This window comes from Neophocaena asiaeorientalis, unplaced genomic scaffold (assembly GCF_003031525.2).
Source record: "Neophocaena asiaeorientalis asiaeorientalis breed wild unplaced genomic scaffold, Neophocaena_asiaeorientalis_V1.1 scaffold37, whole genome shotgun sequence".
Lineage (NCBI taxonomy): Eukaryota > Metazoa > Chordata > Mammalia > Artiodactyla > Phocoenidae > Neophocaena > Neophocaena asiaeorientalis.
Window position 1 is genome coordinate 2,502,626 of NW_020174269.1, and position 18,004 is coordinate 2,520,629.

At 42.3% G+C, this 18,004-nt stretch overlaps 1 protein-coding gene across 2 annotated transcripts in view; it reads left to right on the forward strand.

Annotated features, from left to right (window-relative positions):
* RASGRF2 (Ras protein specific guanine nucleotide releasing factor 2) overlaps window positions 1–18,004 on the forward strand; it is a 235,745-nt gene that overhangs the window by 212,401 nt on the left and 5,340 nt on the right. For both annotated transcript variants that reach the window (XM_024755700.1, XM_024755701.1), the window contains exons 20-25: window positions 5,518–5,578; window positions 5,892–5,995; window positions 8,121–8,205; window positions 10,934–11,131; window positions 15,649–15,728; window positions 17,353–17,470. In XM_024755700.1, coding sequence (XP_024611468.1) covers window positions 5,518–5,578; window positions 5,892–5,995; window positions 8,121–8,205; window positions 10,934–11,131; window positions 15,649–15,728; window positions 17,353–17,470 — 646 coding nt within the window. The remainder of the gene's footprint in view (window positions 1–5,517; window positions 5,579–5,891; window positions 5,996–8,120; window positions 8,206–10,933; window positions 11,132–15,648; window positions 15,729–17,352; window positions 17,471–18,004) is intronic.

Genomic DNA, 18,004 nt, shown 5'->3' on the forward strand with positions numbered 1-18,004 from the left:
CTCAGCCATAAAAAGAAACGAAATTGAGTTATTTGTAGTGAGGTGGATGGACCTAGAGTCTGTCATACTGAGTGAAGTAAGTCACAAAAAGAAAAACAAATACTGTATGCTAACACATATATATGGAATCTAAAAAAAGAAAAAAAAAGGTTCTGATGAACCTAGTTGCAGGGCAAGAATAAAGAGGTAGACATAGAGAATGGACTTGATGACATGGGGTGGAAGGGCGAAGCTGGGGCAAAGTGAGACTAGTATCGACATATATACACTACCAAATGTAAAATAGTTGGCTGGTGGGAAGCAGCAGCATAATACAGGGAGATCAGCTCGGTGCTTTGCGATGACCTAGAGGGGTGGGATAGGGAGGATGGGAGGGAGGCTCAAGAGGGAGGGGATATGGGGACATGTGTATGCATATGGCTGATTCACTTTGTTGTGCAACAGAAACTAACACGGTATTGTGAAGCAATTATACTCCAGTATTAAAAAAATAGTAAAAAAAAAAAAAATATATATATATATACACACACACACACACACACCTTTAAATGGGTGGATTGTTTGGTATGTGAATTATATCTCAATAAAATTCTTACCAAAGAAACCCCCATAGTCATAACCCACTTACTGCTATATTGTAAAAGAAAAAAAGGAAATAAAAAACAAAACAAAAAAGCAATTCCACTGGTGGAATGCCCACCCAGAATTCTAGTCCCTTGCAGAGTCTTCCAGGTATTCTGAAAGTCTCAAGAAATATGTGCTCAGGAATGAACCCAGTCATTTTCCTGCCTCAGCATCTTTATTCAAGCTTACCGCCCTGAGGCTCCTTGAGGGAGAGACCTTTCAGTGCCAGCAGAGTTTCTGTGGAAAATGCTGCTTGGCAGTCTTGTGAAGCCACCATTTCCCTATCAAAAAGCTGAGAAAGATGCCACTTGCCTTGTCCCTGTGCCACCTGGGTCCCAGAGCAGCCTCACTCAACCCAGAGTCTCTCTCTCGTGAAAACAGCGCTTTTCACATCTTACCTGGTTCCACCGTAAGAATTCAAAAGCCACCTGCAGAGCCAAGCAAGGAATAGATGTTACACTATCCCACCTATTCTCCCATCTCTCACCATCTTTCTTCCCATGAAGCCAAAACAAAACCAAAGGCTTTGTTTAGCCCTGAACATGTCAACTAAAGCTGACAGATGCCTCTGGGGTCACCAGCCCATCAGCTGAGCAGACAGCCAGACCCTGAGTCACAGTTTGAATCAGCTGAGTCCCTGGGGCACTAACTTATCTTCCCAACAAGCCAGTGAATAGATTTGTGGAAAACAAAACAAAACAAACAAAAAATACCCCCTGGTACAAGAAGACAACTGATATTTGATTGAATTTCTCCAACCAAGTAATTCATTCCACTTGCACTATGTATGAGGGTCCCTATCCCAGCACATGAGATTGTGATTATAGGAGGAATAAATCGTGTATTAGTTTTTAGGGGGTTTGATAATTTTACATATCCGATACTTATGTTTATATGTATGAAATGTGTGTTTTTAAAAATCATGTCAAAATGATTAGAGAGTAGGAGGTAAGACCTAGACAGAACCATCAACTGAAGGAATGTTTTCATTCATGAAATCTCTTCATGAAAAAAAAAAAGAAATCATGGGGGTATATGAGAAAGAAACAGAAATAAAAAGGATTATTTAACAACCTGAAAATTATAAAGATTTTCCTGTTAGTTCATTTCTTAATTTGAAAACAAACAGGGAATTATTTTCAGCTGAAACCAAGAGAATTTAGTATTAAACATTTCCATGCATTTATGGACATCTGCCTTTTTAAAAAAAAAAATTGCCAGAGCATAGGTAGCCGTGGGCTCCAGTAAGCCCAGCAGGAAGGAAAGTCATGCTTGAGAAAGCATGGGAAGGAAGAGGTGGTCTGGCAGGTCCCAGAAGCAACATGAGATTAAACCATTCACAAGGTGGGGAGGAGAAGAGTCTGAGGCAGGCCATGCCATGGGCCCAGGCCAGCCCGTCACAGTAGCAAGCAAGCGGCCCATTCGAGGACAGAGGCCAGTTGCTCTTGGCTCTGTTTTTAAGACTACATGATTTCTACACTTGAAGGGGAAATTTTCTAGTTATAGAATTTGCATAATCCCGTTTCCTTTTAAGTTTTTTATCTGGTATTGCATTATAAGTGCATAAATATTAAATTGATCATAATGAGTGATACATGTGGGGAAAACCCAGGATCCTGGAGTATTCATCAAACTCTAAGGTAGTCAGAAGACTAGAAGCAAATCCATCCTCTGTTGGAACTGGACCAGGGTTAGAGAGGCCTTCACATCTGAAGGGAACGTTTCTGAACGCACCTCCCATCAAATACAAGTTAGGATTGTGAGAGGTTAAAAAAAAAAAAAAATCCCGATGTTAAAGATTTAGATGCATTCAAGTCATATAACAGTGAGATATAAACATGACACATGTATTTAAACACATAATACATTAATGCAGTAAAGTGAAAGCCTTCTATGATGAATCATCCCCTCCTTACACAGTGTCACAGGGATTACTTTATGCTGAAGAAGTTTAATTAGCATAGGTAGTTTGAGGCCCTGTTTGTGAATAAAAACCTCTGCTCAAGATTTTTATATTCCTAAAATACCACGACCCTCCAACGTTGTCTGACCAGCTGGCTTCTGAATCTATGCAGTATAGTGTTTTTTGTAGACAACTAACATGCCATAGAATGAAAAGGAACAATGATTGACTTCTTGGATGGTCAACCGGAGTGGGTTCAGTCATGAAAAGGGGACCCACAAACCTCACACAGCCCCAAGCAGCATTAGACTCCTTTTTTTTTTGTAGAAGAAAAACTACTTTCTTCAAATTGCTTCATACAATAAACCAGGTATTCAAATGAACAGGCCAGGATAAAGGTTTTGCTTGGTTTAATCGAATCAGTTTACCAGAATCAAAGGAAATCCAGGCGATTGTATCAAGCTAAGGTACTTGATACATCCAGCTAAGGTACTCACTGTGGATGTTTACACGTTACAGGTCAAGAATATTTGACATGTCGGTGTTAGGCGTAGCATTTATTTTGTTCAGACCCATTAGAACTTTTACACCAAAATGATGTCCTGCTCCTACTCTTACTTGGAGTCAGGGGCTACCTCTCTTACTAGGTGGATTTTGTTCACCTCCTTTCCTGGCTTGAAAATGTCTTCAAAGATAATTAGTCATCAATTTCATTCTTTACTTTCTAATCACTTTTAATTTTGGTGCAAAGTGTTTTTTGACAGCTGGATCATCCTCATTTATTAAACACATCTCTATATTGTTCTATTTCCTCGGGTCGCATCTACCTTAAGAATTCGACTTGCCCTATGCATCTCTTCCTTGTACTTGGCTGTTCCCGAGTTATATCCTTTAAAATAAAACTGTAACTATAAGCATAAAAAAAAAAAGAAAAATGAATTCGACTTGCCATCACTAATGAATTCATGGGTGGGCAATCAAATTCTGGAGCTGGTTCCTTAATAATAATACTGAAAATCTTTTGTATTTTACAAAATGTCACGTGCCATTTTATGGCAGAGTATACATTTCTATAGTTATTTTTAACCTTGTTGGGGGTCATGGATCCCCCAAAAGAATATGATGGAAACAGTCTCCTCTCAGAAAAATGAACATATGAATATATGCAAACATTTGCATATCATTTTTAAAAGTTTGTGGACCTCTAGAGATTATTTAGTGATACTCTAGGATTAAGAACTTTTGTTCTAAGGGGACATTTTCGAAAGAGATAGCATTTATTTTGATTTACAGGGCAGACTCTTTTGAAGAGAGAAATGTGAGGTAACTGAATGGGACCAGATGTATCTTGGAACATTAGCGTAAGATCGTTGAGGAGAGAAACATTTGATAGAAGCGAAATAACTTCTGGACCATTTCTTTCCAAGCTAAGAATATTGCCCAGCCTCATAAAAAGGATCTTTTCCACGGGTACACATAGTTATAAGGCCACTGATCTCTCTCCAAGAACACAGGCTACCATAGAAAGGATGACATGCGCTTTGGGAAAGAGTCACTTTTCCCGTGTCTAACCCTTAAGTGTGATGTAACAGTCTTTGGAGAAAGAGTTATGTTTACTTATTTTTTCCTCACCTTAATCTTCCCTTTAGCATATGGTGACTTTTTCTTCTCACAAATGATACGGCTAATTGCAGACAAGAGGATTGCCATTCCTGTGATCTAGAAGGATTCTGCTCCCGGGTAAACAGCCAAGAACTTTTGTTAGAGAGAAGGAAGATCGAGGAAAAGGAATTGACCTTTTCTGGTGTGTGTTCTATGCTGGACCTTTGAAGTGGTGCCTTTCATAAGCCTGCTCGTGACAAGCAAGAGCAACAGGAAAGCAAACTGGACCGAACCCTGGGCCAGTTAGTCCATTTCTTTGAGCTTTTGTTTCCTCATCTATAAAATGGAGATAATAATGCTTACTTTATAGGGATTTTTTATGATATAGGAGAGAGTGTGTGTCAGATGGTTAGCACATGCCTGGCATGTAATGAGCATACAATTACCCTCCTCAGTTAATTTTGTGTTTTTGAGGGTGATAGTTTTGTTTTTATCAACTCAGAACACGATAGAACATCACATCATTGTTGCTTTTTAAAACTAGTGTCCTCCAGCAGACAGGCTACATGGTTGGGCACTGTTTAAATATTTTAATACTTTTAATATGTGATTATGCCTTCATTTTAGGACACTTGAAGTGTTTGGTCCAGATGGCAAGTTATATAATCAGGTTAATTTTCCTGGACCCTGAACTTCTCTTGGACTTGAAAGTATCACTGTCACTCTGGAACCAGCACCCACCTTAACTTATGTATTCAGTTACTCATTTGTCACTGATCAAAAAAATATTTATTGAGAGCTGAATAACACCACGTGTGGGGATACAGTACCAAATGTGTCTCGGGAAAGCCCATCTGGGGAGCAAAGGGGAAGAGTTCACCTGCTGGCTTTCTACCTGGTATTGTTTGAACTCTTGCTACCCAGGAACCCCCCTGAGCTTCTGGTCTACCTATGCCTGCATCTTCTGCCTCAGCCTCAGCAGGGAGGGGCCAGGGTAGGGGCTGGAGGATTGTGGATGGGACACTTAGGCCTGTTAGAAACCCTGACCGATAGCAACGCAAGGCACCCAGATTCGTGGCATAGATCCGCTCAGTAACGCAAAGCACCAGCTTACCCTCTGCTTCACTTTCACAGTGGGTGTTTTATTTACAACTTGTATGTAACAGGTTGGCTCCGTGTTATAAGTCAGCTCTCTTGATGATCGTCCTCTGCCTTTAACATGTGTGTTTTCCTGTTTCCTTGACCCTCTGTCTTCAATTCACGTCTCCACAGCCTCGCAGACCGGAACCCTCCGACTTCCCCCCAGGGAAAACTGAACTGCATTTCGTCATTTCATTTCTGGGATGTCTGTTTTCTTTTCATGGAGGATATTTTGACTTTTTTTTTAGGGCCCTTTCACAAGATGATCAAGATGACATCCACCTAAAACTGGAGGACATAATTCAACTGGTAAGTTCAGCCATGATCTTATCCTGCACAATTATATGTAAGACTCACCTCTCAAAGGCAAGCACTGTGCCCATAACGGATAACTGGGTTCTAGACTGTATATTCTGTCGCTGCAACTGTGTGAGAAGAACCAGATTTGGCTTTGGGGTTTAGCGGTTGGTCCATGATGTTAGTGCCGGCTGTTATTTCTGAACTTTCTGCCGTTTTCTTCATAGCTGGGATCTAGGGTGGACTTTGTACTCCAAGCAGCTGTAGGGAGCTGGCAGGCACCTTGCTTCCGGTGTGTTTCATTCCCTGCCCTCATCTCTTGCAGACGGACTGTCCGAAGGCCGAGTGCTTTGAGACCTTGTCGGCCATGGAGCTGGCTGAGCAGATCACCCTCCTGGACCACATCGTTTTCAGAAGCATTCCGTACGAGTGAGTGTGCCCTCGCGGCAGCAGGGCTGCCTCACAGCTGACATTGTTCCTCAGCAGATGGCGTGTGCGCAGAGCTGTGGCTCTTAGTCTTATGTTGGTTTGGTCCCGCTTGAATGTCTTTTGGTTCCACTTTCTGTTGGAAATATTTAGGTAGAAATATTGGGAACTCTCAGGATGGTCAGTCTTGTGTTTCTGTATGTGCTACGGTTACCATAGAAGGCGAAGTTCTCTGTCCTCTCACATCTTTGTGTTATAGAAACCACAATACAGTATAACAGTGGTTCTCAAACTTCATGGTGCCTAAAATCATTTGAGAAACCTGTTAAAAATGTACATCCCTAGGTACCGCCCCCTGACCACCCCCCCGCCAGATATCCTGATTCCAGTAGGTTTGAGGCCCAGGAAACTACATTTTCAGTGAGAATCCCAGATAATTCTGCGTGAGCTAAGACTATACTTTGAGAAACACTGACGTTGGGAAATTCTGTGAATTCTGCTGCAATTTTTCCCCCATGTCCATAAATCAGCAGGTGGTATTGCTGAGCATCGAGACTCCAGAACAGCGCAGACTCCCAAGACAGTGCTTTGCACAGAGCACACTTGGAGTGGGTATCTACCGAATGAACGCTGTCACGTAATGAGCATCTGTGTCACTACTGCCTTTTAACTGTCTCGTGTGCAGAGTAAGGGAGGCTCTTTAAGCCCCCTCCTGCTGTCCTAATCAGCAGCTCTACAAACAAGGCCTTTGTTTGGACAAATAACAACTGTTGGCATAAGTCCCCTGTGAAATTATAACTAAATGAAAGGTATGGGAGGGGCTGGGTAAGAGGTATGACTGTGGTCCATGTCGTATGTAGAGAAGAGGACATCCAGGATGATGGAGGCTCAGGCATAGCCGTGTTGGTGGTCAGAGCTACAGTAGAAGGGGCAGGGCCGGAAGATGCTCCTGCAGACTTTTCTTTTATGCGTTTTATCTTCTTTCCCACTTTCAGCAATTGTAGGCCCATCCATGAACATGGGGAAGAAAGGAACGTGGCCCCTTGGCCGTACAAATGAACCCACTGACTATTTGATGACTTGAGTTAGGAGTGCAGTGCCTCTTCCCCCCACCTCCTGACTATCCTTCAGTGCAGTGAGGATTCAGGAGGGAGGGGAGCATGACCACTATGGAAGAGGAGAAACAGCAAAGGCTGAATCTTTGTGGTTGCCCTTGGTGTGGTCTCTTCCTGGGACCCTTCTCACCTCTCTTCCTCTCTGCTGCTGTGAACATGTACCAATTTTCATCCGTGGAAAAAGCACATCTTTATGTCCAACAGCCTTGCAGGATGGGAACAGTACCACCCACATCAAGGGACTCAGTCAACATTGGTGGATTAAGAATGTGTCAGAGTAATTTCATTTTAATTTTGGTAATGCCTTGACAAAATAATTCCTGTATGCTCCAGCTTGATTGTCCCTCGCTTGCTGTGATCCAGTGACCCACTCATGAGTGAAATGAAGGAGCAGGATGTTATTCAGAAGACAGACCTTCCTCCAGGCTGAGCTCCCACCACCGTAACTGCCTTCGTCACACGAACGGGCTGCAAAGTGCTAACACCAGCATTTGTTCATTCGGCCCTTACCACGTGTACTGTTCTGGACTCTGGGGCAAACAAAGGAAAGTCCCTGCCCATGGAATTGACATTCTCCTGGAGACTGTCAGAGCAAAGTGGAGGAAAACATGCTGTTCTTGATTAACATTTTTGGTAGTGATGGATTTTTCAAGCCTTCTGCTAAGGCTTAAGATTTTTTCAAGCTGATCCAGGGAAAATGGTCTTAGTTTCTGAGTTAGCACTTAAGCTCTTTATTCCTCTTGTCATTGTTTTCCAATTTCAGAGAAGCCTTTATAATGATCCTAATAGGGACCCGGTTCCAAACATTTATAAGAGAAAGCTGAAACTGAAGAATCTTTTTCTTTTTGGCATCAAGTGGTGAAATGGTAGAATTGAGCTAAAATTCATTTGAGATGGAGCAGCAGGGTTGGGCAATGTCAAGCTTAATGTATATAATATTCATAATAATTATTCAGGATCATAGGCACCCTTAAAAAACTTAATTGATTTTGTGTTTTGTTTTGAATTTTCAGAGAATTTCTTGGGCAGGGGTGGATGAAGCTGGATAAAAATGAAAGAACACCTTACATTATGAAAACCAGCCAACATTTCAATGATGTGAGTAACCATAAAAATAAAACCTTGGGTGGGAGTGTTATAGGAAGATGAGTATCAGGGTCTTGAGATGCCTTCTCTAAATTAAAAGAAGTCTTCTACCCACTTTTTAAACAAAACTGCTGGAATGTTAAAAAAAAAAAAAAAAAGCTTAAATATCCTCTAAGAGTTCACAGCGATGTGATAACTTCCAGTTACCTTCCAGTTCACATTTGATGGTACACAAGTCTGGTAAGTGCTCAGTGATGCATAGGTAGCTGCTATTATTTTTATCATGATCATGATTACTTCATGGTTGTAGATTGACTGGTTCTAACGGCACTGTGTCACTGGCCCCTGGTGGTACTGGTGATGGTAAGGCTGGGTTGCTACAGCTCCTCCTCATTATTACTGAATATTCAGTCCCAGTCCACTCCAGGGTGTACTGGAACCTCTCTGAGCGTAACTACAGTGATGCTGAGACTGCGTGCAGAGGTAACCAGCTGTCGGTCCATCTCCCCCTCTGCTCTTCTGCAGCAGTTAAGATGGAGTTGCTTTTATACCCTCCTCCTCCCTATTGGTGCTGTCCTACTGGTCTTAGTCCTGTGGAAGAGCCACAGGTGTTGGAATGTCTTCAGGCCTATCCCGGCAAAGGGAAGGCTCCCTTTTCAATTCTACTAAAGATGATGTTTTAAAAAAAAAAAAAAAAAAAGACTACCAGGAAACCTGTAGGTAAATTAATGTCATCCAGAATCAAAATACAAAACAACAGTGCAAATTCCCAAGACAGTGCTTTGCTGAGGGTACATGTGGAATAGGTGTTATTACATAGCAAGCATCAAATGTCACTGCTTCCTAAAGGACAGGACACATGACCTGTCTGGGCCACTCTTTGAGAAGCAGAGCCCCTTCTGTACACACTAAACCTATTTTGTTTTCTTTTTTGCCTGTGCTGTACATACAGTTGGGATGAAGTGGACACTCAAATCAGAGGTTCAGTCCCAGGCTCCATACCCACATGTCTCTACTTGGGTGGCCACTTGCACTGTGTCCAGATTGCAGATGGAACTCATCATCAGAGTTCCTCCCAGACCCACCAAGCCTGCTTCTTCATCTTATTCTCTGTCCTTGGTCTTGGGTAATGGCCCCACCAGCACTCACTCAACCAAGCACGGAATCTAGAGGTCATCTTCGACCGCTTCTTCTCCTTTCTCCACCTCGCTCACCCCTCAACATATTACTGAACCCTAAATCTACACATCTCAGACTCTTCTTTCCCCTCCCTTCCCACTGCCATAATCTTGATTTGGCCTTTCATTCTTTTCTCCAGGAGCTCCTAACTCACTATCTCCCTACCCCCATCTCACTGACACCCAACCCTTTCTTCACACAGTGTCACGGAAATAACTTCTCTCGGAGGCCCATCTAATTCTATCTCTTTGATGAAATTTTGTCAGTGGCTTCCTCTCACCTTCACAATACAGCCCCAGCCGCTCAACCTGGCCTACAGGAGCCCCGCCTCCTGTCATCCTTGTCTCTCACCAACCCCCGTGCTCCTCAGACAGCTGCCAGATCCTCCATGCCACCATGCCTTCCCCCTCTGTCCCTTTGCAGACACTCCTCTACTTTGATGGGAAGCAGTAGCTAGCTTCTCCTCACGCTTCAGGGTTCAGTGCAGGCACAATCTCTCTCCTCCTCCTCCACCTGCCCCATGCTGCCTCTATTTCTCAAGCTCCGCCCCCCACTCAGCCCTAGCTTTGCATTTCGCTTTGTGGTATTTACTTGTTTCTGTCTGCCTGTCCTCACCTTCCCACCTAACCAGGCTCAATGCCTTAAGGTCAGGGAGACTGATTTATTTATTTTTCCTGTTCCCACAACCTAAAAGAATGGTCCTTACTAGGTGCTCAGTACAAAATAATTTCTTTAATAAATATGCACAATGATAGTTCTGAGGCCCTGTGAGATTTAAAATACCTATGGAATTATCAAAGAATTGGTGTACTCATCAGATTTAGTGTATGGATATAAGATTATGGACCCCAGATTCCCTTTATTACTAATCAATCCTGTTCTAGTCTTTTCCTTTCCCTATCCTGAGTGTTGAGTTTCTTAAGTTGCCTCTTTTTCTCTTGGCTTTAACTAATAGAATTACATTGCTTAGCCTTGAAACTATAGGTCCCTTTAACTGCTGGTGGAAAAAAAATTCAGCAAGATAAGATGCAAATGTTCTCTCTTCTGCACCTAAGTGTTTCTGGTTTGAGAGTTGGTAGGTTAGAGTTTGATTTGATTGGGAGGAAATGTGTTTTCTTTGTGATAACTGAGGCTTCCTAGAGTGAATATCCCCACACCGTTGGGACCCAAGGAACATTGGGAGAGGCCCCAAGAAGTGAAACCCCTGATCTGCAAAGGTTGCCATTCCTCAGGGGTTAGCTCGTTCTCTGCCATTCTCTCAATAATTATTGGAAATGACTCCTCCATCAAAATTACTGATTAGCAAAACCATCTCTTCCCCCAACAAGCTGATCCCAAACAACCCCTCTCTTCACTCAGGATGAGCAGGTGTTCATTCGTGTGTTGATATTGTTATCATTACAGACTTTAGTTTCTTCAGAAGGTTGATATCTAAATGGACCATGATCTCGCATCCCTTGACACCTGCTTTGCTGACATTTCTGTAGGTAATTCAGGTATCGTGCCTGCATGAATTGCTTTGGCTCTTAGCTGGCCTCTCTTGGCTTTTCCATTGTCTCAGATGAGTAACCTGGTGGCCTCCCAGATCATGAATTATGCGGATGTCAGCTCCCGAGCCAATGCTATTGAGAAGTGGGTGGCCGTGGCGGACATCTGCCGGTGCCTGCACAACTACAATGGCGTGCTGGAGATCACCTCAGCCTTAAACAGAAGTGCCATCTACCGGCTGAAGAAAACCTGGGCCAAGGTGTCCAAGCAGGTGAGCATCAGTGGGCGACACCTCCCGCTGCCGCGAGGAGGAGAGACTGGGAGACCAGAGCCAGGATAAATATTACTGATTAGGAAATAATTAGCTGAAATGTGCAGCTCCGTTGCCAAAGAAAGGTGCCAACATGGGTAATTACTGTGTTCTTACCACTTAATTGATTCTGCTCATATGTGTTTCTAAATGGTTAATTTAGAAAAGAAAATACAAACCAAAACACTCATTACAACATATCTGGGGACAACTTCAGACAATGTGGTTGACAGTCAGGAGGTGTTCCCTGAATCATTTAGGGAGGGCGCATTGATTCCAAGTGAGCACGGTGATGTCCGTGGATCCATTCTTTCTCCCTCAAAGTAAAGGTACAAATGCCTTAGGGCCAAAGACCAGGGAGAGAGGGCCTCCATGTTCACCTCTTCTTTGTCATTCAGGTAGTCAAGTTTGGGCATAATGACTTGAATGTGAAGAAATATAACTTCTTAATTTTCTTTTAATTGGACTTAGCTTGTTCACGCTTATTTTTTCCTTCAGATAATTTCAGGATTCAAGTGACATCACCATTTCCCCCCTGCTCTTCCCCCTGTGTGTCAGTGGGTGTTAGGGAGGGCTTTTCCGGGCTTGTGGAAGGCTGTGTGCACCCGCTGGCCTCCTGCTGTAGTCTTTGGCAGTTTAGTCATTGGGTACAAGCCGCTGTGAGTTGCCTGTGCCTGGTGTTCAAATGGTCACCCTACCCTGCCAGGAACATGGCATGGTTATTGCATGCAGGGAGCTTGGCTGACCTCACCTCCCATTCGTCTCTCACTGGCTCTGCTGCTTCTCTGAGATGGGGTGCGTATTACCTCTACTACAGGCTGTGGTGCTCCTTGCTGATCCCTAGTGGGCAGGCTAATTCTTCATTACTAGATAATTCACTTGACCCTCTCAAAGGGTGTTGGGGCAACTTTCTAGGCTCCTCATGTCCCATGGGCACCAGAGGCTAGGAGTGTTTATGCCAGGCCCTCTCTGCATATCCTTCTTCCACAGACCACTGTGCCTGCCTTGTTGTGACCACCCAAAGTTGGTGAAGGGTGTCTTCAGGGCGCCCACCTCAAGGGTTTCAGGCAGGAAGAATCGCATATATTCTGCTGACACTTCCTCAAAGCTGTCTGGTTTCTGTTGCCCCCTCTGAGGGTTTAAGCCCCTCTCAGAGACATTGTTTCTTTCTCTGTTCTATTTTCTTTGCTCTCTCCGAGCCTTTTAAATTCCTCCCTATGTAGCAAGAAGCCAAGCCTAAGTCATATCTTTTATCCCCTCCCCCCATTCCTTAGTAAAAATGGAATGCTCTAAGAATCCCAAGTTTGGCCCCTAGAAATGGCAAATTCTTCTGTGAATAAAGCCTGGACCTTGCAGATAAAAGCCACAGCTTTTATAAAAACTGTTTTTAAAAAACTTTTAATGTTGAGATCACTGTAGGTGCATATGCAATTATAAGAAATAATAGAAATCCCTTCCACCCTATACCCAGTGTCCCCCAGTGGTAACATCTCGCATAACTACAGACAATATCACAACCACAAAATTAACCATTGGTACCATCCACCAATCTTATACAGACTTCATTACTTTTACATGTATTCATCTGTGTGTGTGCGTGTGTGTGTGTGTGTATGTGTTTAGTGTGCCTTTATTACAGGGATAGATGCATGTAATCACCACCAGAGTGAAGATACAGAACAGTTCTATCACTAAGATCCCTCCTGCCACCCTTTTATAGCCCCAGCCACCTTCCCCCCTCTCCCTCCCTAACTCCTGGCAACCACAGATCTGTTTTCCATCTCTGTAATTTTGTCATTTCAAGAATGTTGTATAAATAGAATCATGCAGTATATGACATTTTGAGATTGCCTTTTTTTAAACTCAGAATAATTCCTTTGAAATCCATTCAAGTTGTTACATGTATCAATTCTTAGTTCCTTTTTATCGCTGAACAGTACCTCCTGGTGTAGATATGACATTTCATTTAACCATTCACCCCTTGAAGGACATCTGGGTGTTTTCAGTTTCAGCTATTACAAATAAAGCTGCTATGAACATTCATGAATATGTTTTATGTGACTATAAGTTTTCATTTCTCTGGGATATGCCTAAGAGTGCGATTGCTGGGTCGTATGGTAATTGTGTGTTTAGTTTTGTAAGAAACTTCCACTCTTTTCTAGAGAGGCTGTACCGTTTTACATTCCCATCAGGAGTGTATGAGTAAACCAGTTTCTCCACATTCTTTTTTTTTAATATATAAATTTATTTATTTATGGCTGCATTGGGTCTTCGCTGCTGTGCGCGGGTTCTCATTGCGGTGGCTTCTCTTGTTGCAGAGCATGGGCTCTAGGCGTGTGGGCTTCAGTAGCTGTGGCTCGAAGGCTCTAGGGCACAGGGTCAGTAGTTGTGGCTCACGGGCTTAGTTGCTCTGCGGCATGTGGGATCTTCCCGGACCAGAGCTCGAACCCGTATCTCCTGCATTGGCAGGCATATTCTTAACCACTGCGCCACCAGGGAAGCCCGCTCCACATTCTTGTCAGCATTTGGTGTTATCACTATTTTTAATTTTAGCCATTTTGAAATCTCACCATTGTTTTAATTTGCACTTGCTAATGGCTAATAATGTTAAACATCTTTTCATGTGCTTGTTTGCATTTGTATATCCTCTTCAGCAAAATGCCTAATCATGTCTTCAGCTCATTTTTTAATTAGATTGTTTGGTTTTTTTACCTTTGAGATCTGAGAATTCTTTCTATATTCCTCCACTTTATTCTTCTGTTTTGAAATTATTTTAACTACCTTAAGTGCTGGGACTTCCATATAAATTTTAGGATAAAAACTATGTCTTAAAAACTTTACTGAGATGTCCATTGGAATTCCATTAAACCAATCAATTTAGGGAGAATTGACATCTTTACTACACTGAGTCTTCCAGTCCATAAACACAGTATTTCTCACAATTTCTTTAGGTTTTCTTTGATTTCTTAAATCAGCATTTTGAAATCTTCAACATACAAGTCCTGTATATGTTTTGTTAGATTTATGCCTAAATATTTCATTTTCCTTGGAGATATTTAAATGTTCTTGTGGTTTTAATTTTGGTTTCCACACATTCATTGTTAGTATAATACAAATGTAATTGATTTTTTTTGTGTTGGTCTTATATCCATAACCTTGCTGAACTCACTTATTAGCCCTAGGAGCTTTTTTGTAGTTTCCTTGGAATTTTCTACATAGACAATTATGTCACTTGTAAATAGGAACAATCTTATTTCTTTCTTTCCAATTTATATGCCTTTATTTCCTTTTCTTGCCTTATTGCTCTGGCTAGACTTTCCAATGCTGTGTTGAATAGGATAGTAAGAGAGGACATTCTTACCTTGTTCTTGATCTTGGGGGGAAAGCTTTCAGTTTTTCACCATTAAGGATGGTGTTAGCTGCAGGCTTTTTATAACTGCTTTTCATAAAATTGAGGAAGCTACTTTCTCTTCCCTAGTTTTTGAGAGATTTTATGATGAATGGGTATTGGAATAGTATTTTTATTTTATTTATTTTAAAATTTTAACATCTTTATTGGAGTGTAATTGCTTTACAATGTTGTGTTAGTTTCTGTGTATAACAAAGTGAATCAGCTATACATAATCATATATTCCCATATCTCCTCCCTCCTAAGTCTCCCTTCCACCCTCCCTATCCCACCCTCTGGGTGGTCACAAAGCACCGAGCTGATCTCCCTGTGCTATGTGGCTGCTTCCCACTAACTGTCTATTTTACATTTGGTAGTGTATATATGTCCACGCCACTCTCTCACTTCACCCCAGCTTATCCTTCCCCCTCCCCATGTCCTCAAGTCCATTCTCTACGTCTGCGTCTTTATGGAATAGTATTTTTAAAGTGGGCTTCAAACAGCTATATCAGAATCCAAAAGCTGGACACTGACCCCTTGGTCATGGCTGGGTTTTGCCTCCCTCTAACGCGGTGGTGGCCCCAGCCATTAGGCACTGGATACAAAGAGCATATTATCCTGTCACACACATGTCACATTTCATCAGAGTCGGTATTGGTCAGTCCATAGCCAAGCACAGAATATGTGCTTTGATGACTTGGAAATTAACAGTTGAAAAGATTCATCATGAAAACTGCCTGACACAAGACTTCTCCTTTAAGATTCCCTATTCAACATGTGCTTTTCAGTTCTTTAAGTTCCTAAGTTTCTTGTGCATTACGGTTTTTCTTTTCTACACATTTTCTCTCTTTTTGGCTCAATGATTAGTGTAGTCACTTTTCTTTACGTGTTCTTCCTCCTTTTTTTAAACATTAAATTTAAATATAATGCCCCCCTCTGTACTTTGAAAGTCATATCACATCACAATAGTCTGGCAAAGGTATCAGTAACTGCCACTGTAGAAGAGAACTGAGCATCTTTTGGTAACTTACCACCTTACCAAACCACAGGAATATTTTCATGACATACTAAGTTATTTGTTTCTTTCTAGACAAAGGCTCTAATGGACAAGCTTCAGAAGACTATTTCATCTGAAGGAAGATTTAAAAATCTCAGAGAAACCCTTAAAAAGTATGTCTATCTTAATATTAAATTATTCATAATTCACAAATATGTTTATATAATTTTTATAGTGTACAAATAGTCACTTACCTCCTACTTTGGCTTGAAAAGAAAAACAAATGGGAACAACTTCCATCACATAGGTGTTTTTCTGATTTCCCTTTTCATTTGGAATACTGTGGATACAGTAAGTAAGTAGCTTATGGACATACTCGTGGTATGCAGAGCTTTCCAAATAAGAAGAAAATATCACCATAGTAAATCAAACCACATAAAGAGTAAATAAAACTCTTTTACTATGAAGAGTTTCTTGACTTGGTATTTCTTAATCTAAACACAGTGATTTCCTGTTTGTTTTTTTTTTTGCGGTATGCGGGCCTCTCACTGTTGTGGCCTCTCCTGTTGCGGAGCACAGGCTTCCGGACGCGCAGGCTCAGTGGCCATGGCTCACAGGCCCAGCCGCTCTGCGGCATGTGGGATCTTCCCGGACCGGGGCACGAACCTGTGTCCCCTGAATCGGCAGGTGGACTCTCAACCACTGCGCCACCAGGGAAGCCCTCCTGTGATTTTTTTAATTTAAATATTCCAGTGCCTATTGATTATTGTTATGTATTTTTGACATTTTATTGCTGGATCATTCTCTCTTTCTACAGACCCACGCACACACACACACACACATGCGCGTGTACAGAGTCAGAGACAGAGAGAGAGAGAGAGAGAATAAAACGTATTCTCTTGCAACTTGTTTTCTTATCATCTACTGCACATACTTGCCTTACTCTGGAAAATATTGTCCTGTGATGCCCTGAGAGAAAGAAAGACTCATAGTAACAACAGTGACAACAATAGCACAAGAACTATTCACTGAATACTTGCTAAATGACAGACTCTATGTGAAGTGCTTGATGTGTCTAATTTAAGCCTCACAGCAAACTAAAGAGATAAGTTTTATTGTCTCCATTTTACAGACGAGGAAACTGCGGTTCAGAGAGTTTGCCCTGCATCACTTAGTAAGTGGTCAAGCAGGGACTCAAACCCAGTTCACTCTGGATCAAAAGGCCATATTCTCAGCCTCTAGACATCTTGAGAAAAACAAGTTCATCCCCCTTCCAAACAGCAAAGGTCTCACTTTAGCATGTAGTTGTGATATTAATTAAGTCTATACCTTCTAAAACATTTAAGTACTAACTAAAACAGAGAACAAGTTTTACAAGCTCTAATTACATTGATGTTTTTTTCCACCCACTTCTTTAAGGAATGTTTGCACTTTAATGAGGTGAGGGCATGGGGTTTTCCTACATGCTTTTACCCCTCAGAGAAGTGTGGCCAATGCAGATAAATACTGCAAGCAAGTCTCGCTAGCAAACGTTAGTATTTGTCTGTAAGACAACCTGTTGTTTGAAATACCATTGTCTCAAACACATAGTAAAGCATGGGCTGTAATTTTGTATCATATTCTATCGTGAGGCATATTTAAAACTCTGCATATCGTGAGTGTGCTTCTGAAAATGGAATGAAAAGACTTCATTCTTCAGGGTGAGAGCAGCACATTTGCTTCCTATTTATTTTAAATCGGGAGGTAAGTGGACACTTGTGGGAATGAGCATGACAACAGTACCTCTTGGTCTTGCAGTTGTAACCCCCCTGCTGTTCCTTATCTGGGGATGTACCTGACAGACCTGGCATTTATTGAAGAAGGAACACCAAACTTTACTGAGGAAGGCCTCGTCAATTTCTCCAAGATGAGAATGGTAGGTGAGAATTTCATACAATCAGGCTGTCTCAGTTACATCAGTGGCTTACAGAGAAGAGGCGACGTCATGGAAGGTCACTGCTTTTTACGCTCGAGGTGAAGAGGTGGTGGACACTGGTGGTGGACACCTGTGATTCAGGAGATTTTCGCAGGTCCATTTCAGCTTGCAGTCTGGACAAAGAGGGTAGGGAATAAAGCTCCAGGGATGACTTTCTAGGACTGACCAGTGATAGACAGGTGCTGAGGCTTCTTGCTGGACAGCTGGGTTCTAAGCACCAAGTTAGAAGCAAGGATCCCATGGACACTAGCACCCAGGGCTTGCCACTCCTGAACCTGAGGCCGCCCCATGCCAGCTGTTTCCCTGATGGTGAATTCAGTATTTCCTTGCTGTTAACATTTTGTGTGGCTCGTTAAAGGACAAGAAAGCCCTGGGGCCTGGAGCATGATGGGACAGGGCTCCAGATACCTCACTGGAGGAAGGGACTGACTTCTCTGGGACGGGCTCCCAGAAGAATGTGCTGCAGCACAGGGG